The sequence below is a fragment of the Mesoplodon bidens genome, assembly GCF_964165515.1.
Source record: "Mesoplodon bidens genome assembly, chromosome: 18".
NCBI classification, from domain to species: Eukaryota; Metazoa; Chordata; class Mammalia; order Artiodactyla; family Ziphiidae; genus Mesoplodon; species Mesoplodon bidens.
The window spans coordinates 60,326,425-60,337,276 of NC_138175.1; the positions used below are offsets into that span (position 1 = coordinate 60,326,425).

At 42.8% G+C, this 10,852-nt stretch overlaps 1 protein-coding gene across 1 annotated transcript; it reads left to right on the top strand.

Annotated features, from left to right (window-relative positions):
- Window positions 1–1,343: 1,343 nt before the first annotated feature.
- On the top strand, window positions 1,344–1,815 carry LOC308606616 (NADH dehydrogenase [ubiquinone] 1 beta subcomplex subunit 4). The gene has a single exon (XM_081217719.1). The coding sequence runs from the start codon at window positions 1,357–1,359 to the stop codon at window positions 1,744–1,746; it is 390 nt and encodes a 129-aa protein (XP_081073845.1). The 5' UTR covers window positions 1,344–1,356; the 3' UTR covers window positions 1,747–1,815.
- The last annotated feature ends 9,037 nt before the right edge of the window (window positions 1,816–10,852 follow it).

Here is a 10,852-nt window from a genome sequence, read left to right on the forward strand (position 1 = left end):
GAGGATCCCACATGCCGTGGAGCGGCTAGGCCCGTGAGCCCTGGCCGCTGAGCTTGCGTGTCCGGAGCCTGTGCTCCGCAGCGGAAGAGGCCCGTGTACGGCAAAAAAAAAAAAAAAAAAAAAAAAAAAAGACCTGGTGCAGCCAAATAAGTAAATAAACTGGTGGCTCCTAATCTTTCCCCAGCCCCACGTAATTCACACGTGTACCACCCAGGATTTCAGTCAAAAATTTGCCATCAGGGCTCAGAATGTGTCTGAATATCCTGGGTGCAGGGTTGTGAGTGGCAGAATGATGGCCCCCAAAGATGTTCACTGCTAATCCCTGGAACCTGTGAATATGGTACCTCACGTGGCCAAAGCGACTTTGCAGATGTGATTACATTAGGATTTTGAAACAGGGAGATAATCCTGGATCATCCCAGCGGACCCAGTAACATCACAAGGGTCGTTACAGGAGGGAGACAGGAGGATCTGAGTAAGAAAAGAAGATATGGTGACAGAAGCAGAGATTTGAGTGACGCAGGACCATAAAGGAATATGAGGGGCCTCTAGAAGCTGGAAAAGGCAGGGAAATGGATTCATTCCCTAGCGCCTTCAAAAGAAATGCAGTACTGGCAACACCTTGATTTTAGCCCAGTGATAGACTTCTGATCTCCAGAGGGTAAAATAATAAATCTGTATTGTTCAAGCCACTGGGTTTGTGGTAATTTGCTTCTGCAGTAATAGCAGGGGGTGTACATGATATGAAAGTTTCCACTAATGGATACTGTACCCAAAGGGATGGTGTATCCCTCCAGGAAGCACTGGATCTGGGAAAGGGAGAGGGGGCAGGCACTGTGCCTAGGGTTGGCAGACCGCAAGGAACTAGGGGCTTGGAATTGTGTGGAATGGTTCTCTGTTCTCACAGAAACATGGAGATTTCGTAGGAAATTCCAACAGTCTGGAAGAGTAGGCTGCTCAGACTTTTTGGTGAGCCTGGGACTTAGACTTTTGTCTGGTGGAAAAGGGTGCACATGTATCCTCTGGGGCAGAGGCAGCTGAACTTGTGGAAATGGATGAGGATAGTAACTGGGAGAATTACAATGAGTCAGCTGAAAGCTGGAGAAAGTAGAGAAGGGTCCCATTCACAAGGTAAGATGTGGCTTTCCGCTGCCCCAGATTCCTAGATCACAGAACATAGAAACAGCCACCATTATGGTTCCTTTGGAGCTGGAACGGAATGAAAGCCAACCAGCGGATTCTTAACCACTGCGCCACCAGGGAAGCCCACTGTGGTAAATCTGTTAAGTGGAGTTCTCATCTGGCTGCACATTAAAGAACTCATACCGAGGCGCACCTGTGCGCCGGGTCGCCAAGATGTCGTTCCCCAAGTACAACCCGTCGCGCCTGGCGACCCTGCCCACTACCCTCGACCCAGCTGAATACGACATATCTCCGGAAACTCGGAAGGCACAAGCCGAGCGTTTGGCCATAAGATCCCGGCTTAAACGAGAGTACCTGCTTCAGTACAACGACCCCAGCCGTCATGGGGTCATCGAAGATCCTGCCTTGATTCGTTGGACCTATGCAAGATCAGCAAATGTCTATCCCAATTTCAGACCCACTCCCAAGACCTCACTTTTAGGAGCTCTGTTTGGAATTGGGCCCCTCTTCTTCTGGTATTATGTTTTCAAAACCGACAGAGATAGGAAAGAAAAACTTATCCGGGAAGGAAAATGGGATCGAACATTTAACATCTCATATTAAGTCTGGCAATGATGACTATATGTACTGTTGATTAAATGAATCTATTAATCATTAAAAAAAAAAAAAGAACTCATACCTAAGAAAAACTGTATAATGTAATCAATGTGGGAAGTCTTTCACCTGGTGCTCCCAACTTGTTGACATTACATAATTTGTACTAGAGAGAGACTCCATGAATGTGAATGTGGGAGAGCTTTCAGCAGGAGGTCTTAACTAATTAGGCATCAGAAAACTCACACTGAAGAAAAACTGTTCTGTTGTATTCGATGTGGGAAGTTTTTTAGTCACATCCTTGATTTTAATGTGTATCAAAGAAAGAATAATGGAGGCACTTACCTGGTGGCGCAGTGGTTAAGAATCCGCCTGCCAATGCAGGGGACATGGGTTCGAGTCCTGGTCTGGGAAGATCCCACATGCTGTGGAGCAACTAAGCCCGTGTGCCACAACTACCGAGCCTGCTCTCTATAGAGCCCACGAGCCACAACTACTGAGCCTGAGTGCCAGAACTACTGAAGCCCGCACACCTAGAGCCCATGCTCTGCAAGAAGAGAAGCCACCTCAATGAGAAGCCCGCGCACTGCAACGAAGAGTAGCCCCTGCTCACTGTAACTAGAGAGAGCCTGTGTGCAGCAACAAAGGCACAATGCAGCCAAAAATAAATAAATAAAATTTTAAAAAAAGAATAATGGAGAGAAGCCTTATGAATGTAGTTAATATAGGAAGTGTTTCCTGCAGAGCTCTGGCTTTATTTCACATCAAAGAACTCACATTGAAAAGAAAGAAGCCTTATGATTGTAATCAGTGCAGGAAATGCTTCAGTTGGAGTTCTCACTTTGTTACTCTTCAGAGAACTCACACAGGAGAGAAATCTCATGAATGCCATAAGTGTGAAAAGTCTTTCCACTGGAACTGTCACCATATTGGACATCAAAGGATCCATATTGGAGAGAATCCATATAAATGTAATCAATGTGGGAAATCTTCAGACGGAGCTTTTACTGTGAATCAGAAAATTCATAAGGGTGAAAAACCACATGAGGGACTTCCCTGGTGGTGCAGTGGTTAAGAATCTGCCTTCCGGGCTTCCCTGGTGGCGCAGTGGTTGAGAGTCCGCCTGCCGATGCAGGGGACACGGGTTCGTGCCCTGGTCCGGGAAGATCCCACATGCCGCGGAGCGGCTGGGCCCATGAGCCATGGCTGCTGAGCCTGCGCGTCTGGAGCCTGTGCTCCGCAACGGGAGAGGCCACAACAGTGAGAGGCCCGCGTACCGCAAAAAAAAAAAAAAAAAAAAAAAAGAATCTGCCTTCCAATGCAGGGGACACAGGTTCAGTTCCTGGTTGGGGAACTAAGATCCCGCATGCCTTGGGGCAGCTAAGCCTGCACACTGCAACTACTGAGCCTGCGCTCTCGAGAGCTTGAGCGCCACAACTGGAGAGAAGGCCACTCCCGGCAACAAAGATCTGGTGTGCTGCAACTAAGACCCAACGCAGCCAAGTAAATACATATTTTAAAAATTTTAAAAATGGAGGCTTCCCTGGTGTCACAGTGGTTAAGAATCTGCCTGCCAATGCAGGGGACACAGGTTCGAGCCCTGGTCTGGGAAGATCCCACATACCGCAGAGCAACTAAGCCCGTGCGCCGCAACTACTGAACCTGTGCTCTAGAGCCCACAAGCTGCAACTACTGAAGCCCGCGTGCCTAGAGCCTGTGCTCCACAACAAGAGAAGCCACCGCAATGAGAAGCCTGCACACTCAATGAAGAGCAGCTCCGACTCGCCGTAACTAGAGAAAAAGCCCGTGCACAGCAACGAAGACCCAACACAGCCAAAAAGAAATAATAAAATAAATTTTTTAAAAAAACAAAAAACTTGAATGTACTGTGAAACAGCCTTCAGCAGACCATCTGACTTATGGAACACCAAAGAATTCATAGTGAAGGAAACCTTATGAATGTAATCAGTGCAGAAAGGCTTTCAAATGGTGCTCTCCCCTTGTTGGACATCAGAGAACTCATTCTTGAGGAAAAGTGTTAAACAACAGTTTTTAGTGTAATGACATATGGTCAATCTCTGCTCCTTTGACACAGTCCTACAAAAGCTGATCTACTAGGCAGTGTTCTTAATAGCACTGAGGCCTAAATCTGAGAAGGAACAAGAACGCGACAATGAATAATATAAACACTGCGGTGGGGAAATTGTTTCCTCAGATGATTACAGTATTTGTACAGAGATTGAAACAGTTGATGGAAATGTAGTATCAGTGTTCTTTTTTACTTAGATATTTTACCGTTTGGGGACATTTGTGTAGTTTCTAATCTGCTTCATGCAGATTCTGTAAGACATAATTATGATGTGAAGTGAAAATGCATGATGTGCATGATTGTGCTGTCGTATTAACATGTGTTTGCACGTGGGCGAGAATAAAAGTGGAATGGGTAAGTAGTTGACTGATTTGTCCCATTTAAAAATATTTAGATGTTCCTGTGATAGTTACTTAACAACAAATTTTAAAAGTCCAGAACAAAAATAGAATCCTGTCGACCTTTTACCTCCGTTGAGGATATCAGGAAGAAGGACAAGGAACTACGAAGTTAAGTGCTACCTGGCTTCTGGGAAGGATTTCTAGAAAAGCGTGTGACGGCCACAACTCCCATCTTTCTCGGGTTCCCCAGAGAGTCACCATTGGGGACCCAGTAGTTTCTCAGGAGGTGACTTGAAATCCACTGGAGAATCTCATCACAGAATTGAAAGTGCCTGGGCAGCACAGAAGGTATGTATGCTCCAGTCATTGTACTCACTAGTGCCATTTACCCAGAACGTCCTTACATCCTTCTGTGTCCAGCCTGGGGAGAGTGATCAGTGATGCAGGAAACCTAGAAATGGGAATGTTACCACCCAGAGTTCTTGGCTTCCTTAATCAATAGAAACTGCTGAGAGGCCATCTAAGAAATTCAGGTAAGTCTTTATTAGGACTCATGCTGCAGCACAAGGAAGCGAAAACAAGTAACAGGTGCCCTTTCTCGCTCCATGACGGGGAGCCAGCTGGTTCCTTCCATGGGGTGAGGGTAGGGGTGAGTCCAGTGGTTGGCCCAGAGGGGTGGCTTAGGTGGTCTGCCCACCCGCTTGGTGGCGGTGTGTGCAGGGTGCACGTGCGGTGCGCTGCTCTTGCTCCCAACACCCTGCTTTTGCTGGGTTTTTGATCTTTTTGTATCTTGTCCATAATTTGCCCCAACCGCACATGCGTGCAGCTGTTTTGTCCCTTATAGTTTCTTTGCATTTTGTTGCTCAAGGAGACATTTGTCCAGGTGCCAGCCCCACGGCAGAGGATCCTAGGTCCCAGGTTTCAGGTCCCAGCCTGTCTCAGGAAGGAAGAGCTTCAACCCATTGCCCATCACCTGAGTCTATCTCACTTGAGTGTCTGACATGAAACCAGAGTGAGATTCATTCCATAAGCTGGCTGTAGTTTTCCTGGGGGTCAGTGTTTGCTGCTTTCCCTTAATGAAAGAAAGTTTATATTTTAAGGCAGGATGAGAAAAAATTAAACATAGAATTCTCTGTTTGTTTGCACCTCCTCTCTCCCTCCCTAATGTGCAGTGTGCATTTGAATTATGCAGTAACCAGAGGGCCTCAAAGATGGGAATGCCTGCTCAACCATTCTTCTGACACTAGCAATGAAACTTCTTAAGAGAATGGCTTTCATTCCCGGCTTTGTAGGGGGTCTAAAAGATCCTTCCCTACACTAAGCCCATAGGATCTTGTTTTTCACTGAAACCAAGCCCTCAGCAACAAGTAGCCCTCGGCCAGGTTCACTCTGCACCACCCCGAGGTGCATCTTAGGTATTAAGTTGGTGTGAGGCTCTGACTTTAAAATTCTGTTTAAATAAAACATGTAGGGGCTTCCCCGGTGGTCCTGTGGTTAAGACTCCGCACTCCCAATGCAGGGGGGCCAGATTCGATCCCTGGTCGGGGAACTAGATCCCGCATGCTGCAACTAAGACCCTGCGCAGCCAAATAAATAAATAAATAGAACATCTAGCAGAAGCCTGTAATTCCACCCCAGGCATGGGGCTTGTGGCAACCACCGTCTTCTGGGGCTTTAACAAAGGGAACTCTCAGGGATCTTGCAGGTGTCAAATGAAAATAGCTCTGACCACAAGATCTGCATCTCAAAGGTCAGGCAGAAAAAGGCTTTGCTTTTACAGGGATGCTAAAAGGAACAGGCATTGGGCAGTTGATCAAGCAATTTTTTTTTAATTTTGTCAGCTGATTTTCTGGAGGAGTTGTTAAGGAGGGGCTGGTCAACATTCTGACGCTGGCCCAGGCTGATGTCAAAGTTCACGGTCCTGTGGGAAGGACAGAAGATTAACTAAAACTTGGTCAACAAAAGTTCTAACTGGCAAATGGGACAAACAGCTCAGTTAATCATGGGTGAGACAAAGAATGGAAAAGTGTCTGGTCTTATCCTAGATAAACAAGGGGGTTATCTGCGAGTCTTAGCTAAGTCAAGTGTGGAAGGGTGGTTCTTTGCAGTAGGAAGTTTCCAGGAGCACAAGGTAGAGAGGCTTCTTCTACTGCTGCTGTTTCCCTGGAATACAGGGCTGGGTAGCAGGGTCAACGTTCTCAGAAGTATATCATCAGGGCCACATTGGTGATAAGACAATCAATCAGAATTAGAGACTTAACTTAGAGGTTAACGTTTACTCACACAGGGGATAGCAACAGCTCCTATAGTCCAGGTGGCTGACAAGTCTCCTTACCTCTGCAAGGTGATCCCCTGATACAGCAGCGTAGCTGCTGCAGCTCTAGTGGCAGAGAATATCCCTGCTGTCTTCTCACTGGGAACAGCCAAAGGCAGGAATTCCTTTCCTTTTATGACACCAAGAGAAAGAAAAGCTGGTTTCAAAAGTTAAAAGCCCACAAAATGGGAAGGAAAGGGATGTGTGAGCAGTGCGTGGGAGTGGCGCCCCCTGGAGTTTTGTGAGGCGCTGCCCAATGGGGCAATGTTTTGTTCCTGGAACTAGGAGCACACCCAAGCCTGCGGGGGCCCAGCTGATCGAAGGCAAGCTAGTCAGCAGTGTTCCATCTGGTCCTGGGTGGGGTGCTGGGCTTCTTCCGCCTGCAGTATTCCCTCATCCATGTGAGGCAGAGTGGTTCCTGCCAGTGGCACCAACACTCAGCTTTTACACCCCAACTTTGAGGGCTCCCCCGGTAACAATGAGGAAATTGATCTTCCAGAGAAGAGGAGACATGGCTTAGGCCAAACCAGGAGTTGAGGGAATCTGGGATTTCCAAGTCAGTCTGGTCTAAAACTGGCAGATATTTGAAAACAGACGAACAAACAAACAAAAAACACAAGCTCTGCAGCAAGATGGCCTCGGTTCAAATCTGGGCTTTGCGTCTTACCAGCTGTGCCCTTCGAGTTAGTTACTTAACCTCTCCGTGCCTCAGCTTTCCTATCTGTTCCAAGGGGAAGTTCATATAGAATCTATCTTATAAGGTTGCTAAAAGGAGAACTGAGTCAATACACACGTGTGCTTTACCAGGCTGGTAGTCAGTAAGCCCTTAATCTATTACTATTGTTATTACTATTATTACTAGCTCCTCTTTCAACACTTGACAATTTATAAGCACTAAATAATAATAGAGAAAAACCAGAAACACCCTGAAAAACAAAGGCAATGAGGGAGAACCAGCACTGCTAGATAGTAAACTGTATTATGAAACATCTATAATTTTAAAGTTGTAGTATTGGCACATGAGTAGACAGACATATTCAACAGAAAAGAAAATCCAGAAATAGACTCAATTACATATGGAAAGTTAGTGTATGATAAAAGGAGCACCTCAAACAGTGAGGAAAAAGTAGACAATTTTGCTAAACTACTTAGTCTACCTGTGGCAAAAGATAAAATGAAACTCATTCCTCACACCTTACACTAGGATGAATTCTGAGTGGATCAAAGATTTAAATGTAAAATATGAAGCTATACAAGTACTAGGAGAAACATGGGTGAATGTCTGCAAAACTTGAGAATATTTCCTACCCACGAATCAAAATCCCGAAGCAATAAAGGAAAATAAAAATTTGATGGTGTAAAAATAACCATTTGCATGAAAAAAAACAACAAGAACACTATTAGCAACATAAAAAGATTACAAACTGTGGAAAATTGCAATTTGCAAGGTTAATATTGCTAGTAGGGAACTTCCAAAGCTAGAGTAAAAGACCAACAAAAAAAAAATGGCTAAAATATGAACAGTTCACAGAACAAGAGATGTAATCGTTCTTAAACATATTAAAAGATGCTCATAACTAGAGAAATTCTCACTCACTAGAGAAACACAAATTAGAACTGTATTGAAATACCATTTTTTACCTATCAGATTGGCAAAGATTCAAAAGTTTGGTGCCATACCCAGCTGATGAGACGGTGGGGAACAGGTCCTACCATACATTGTTAGTGGGATGCAAAAGGTATAACCTCAAAGGACAGGAATTGGGCAAAATTAAAAACACATCTATCTTTGACCCAGTAATCCCACTTCTAGAGATCTATTCCAAATACACACTGCCAAAAATGCAAAATGACATAGGCACGGGAGTATCCATTGCAGCACTGTTTGTAATAGTAAAATACTCAGTACAGCTTACATGTCATCAGTAGGGGGCTGGTGGAAGGAACTGTGGTCCTGCAACACAATGGTGTCCTAGCAGCTGGCAGAGAGTGGTCGCCCACCAAATCATTAGGTATAAGCAACGAAGTACGTCAGAGCACTATGTGTGGTATGGAATATTTTACCCAAGGAAGAGTGTGGGATACATATGCAGAATGTATCTGCTTAGATACTTTTTTAAATGGAAGGATGATCCAAAATTAATATAAATGATTACCAGTGGGAGAGGGCAGGGATAGAGGGAGGAGCAGCCAAAGAGGCTAGGCTTCTCTAAGCGTAATTTTGCTTTTGTAGTTTTCATTTTGGAACCATGAGAGTGCTTTGCATAATTAGAAATTACTTAAGTTTTAAGTGATCTCTAAAAATTGAAAGTGTTCAGTGAAAAGCTTATCACGTGAATAATTATTTCCATTAACTTTAAAACACAGCAATTTCACTGTAGAGATAGATCCTAAGGACAAAAAGAACTGCAGATAACTCTTGAACTGTCAGTAATAAGATTGGAGGTAATTTGAAACACAAAGCAACTAAGTAATTCTGATGTAATTGGGAGCCAAGATTTTCAGCTTAAAAAAAAAGATCAAAGCATAAAATAAATAATTAAAGCCCTGTCACACTAAATTTGATATAGAAATATCAGGATAAATCTAAAATGTTTCTCTTTAAAATATATATATATATATATATCCCAATTTTTAAATGTCCACTGAAGAGGTTTTTAACAATAACTACCATAGTAGCAATGAGTACTAATAGTACCCAGATTATGGTCTCTAAAACACATTTCCCATTAAAAAGAACCAGGGTTCCTCAGCAAAATGGTCAATTCCAAGGCTGGGACCGGAAATTTACAGAATGAGCCTGTAACATCTTCTCAGACAGGAAAGTAAATAAGCTATCAAAGGCTACTGAGGTCGTGTCAAAAGGACACAGGAGCCAGACTGAAGGAGCTGATCTTGGCCAAAGTTTGGTTAATTGAAGCATCAAATTGTTCACTGAAATAGGTTAAAACACAGAGAATATGTTTAAAATCCAACTATATAAAACACACTCATTGTCCACCTTTGAAGGATGCTAACACATCTCAGTTTTTTCAAAGCAAAGGGAAAGAATGAAGCATTTATCCTCTCTCTCCTGTACATCTTAGGGAAACCAAAAAAGTTGGTAAGGGAAAAATTTCCCTTATGGAAGAATTCCAGCAAGTAGACACAGAAAGAATGATATAATTAGAAAACCACTATTTTGTAACTCCTAATGAAATAATGGGTGTAAGGCAACGATCATCAATGACTGCTAGAACCCATTCTATGAAAAATGTTGGAGAACTTTGTAATAGACGGATCAGGCTGTCAACACCTGAATGATCAAAATAAACATCAAAGAAGCGCGCAGGATATCATGTGCCTTCTGATATGATGCAAAAGGAAATGTGCAACACCTATGAAAGACCGTCAAATATACATAAAAATCTGAATCTAATTAAGCCTCTAGATCCAACTACCAGTTTACAGGATAAACAAGGGAAAGAGAAATGACACCATAAGGATACCATTACCAAAATCCAAAATGTAGTAAAAATTTACAGGAAAAATTTACCTGGTTTCAACAAATAAATGGAAATGAAAAAGCATTTGTGGAGGAAATCCATAAACTACAAGACTTAAGCACACATTAACCAAATGCAAGGTGTGAACCTTTTTCAGATCTCAATTTGAATAAACAAAAAAATTTTTTAAAGACACAATTTGGGGTAATTTAAACACTGGATATTTGACATTAAGGAATTATTGCTGATATTTTTAGGTGTGTTAATGATTTTGTAGTTATATATTTAAACTCATTTTTTCCCATGATATCTTTTTTTTTTCAATCGCTCAGACATCCCAGGAAGTTATGCCATCATTAGCTCTTTTTTCTTTTTTATAACATTTTATTTATTTATTTAAAAAAATTTGGACTATAGTTGATTTACACTGTTGTGTTATTTTCAGGTGTACTGTCTTTTTTCTGATAGATATTGGTAACTTTATGTACTGATTATTAACAGCTTTATTGAGACATCATTCATATAAAATTCACCCACTTAAACTGTACAATTCACCCACTTAAACCGTATAATTCAATGGTTTTTAATATACTCAAGAGTTTTACAATTTTAGAACATTTTCACCACCCCCAAAAGACACAGATATCCATTTAGCAGTCACTCACATCACCTCTAAAACTCCTCCAGCTCTAGGTAACCACTAATTTACTTTCTCTATGGATTTTTCTATTCTGGAAAAAATCATTACCTTTTAGAGATACGTTCTTCGCATTTATGCGTGAGATGATGTGTCTGGGATTTGCTTCAAAATCATCCAGCTGTGGCTGAGAGCAGGTAGGGATAGATTAAATTTAAAAAGCAGAATGCTGACAGTAAATGCAGCTGA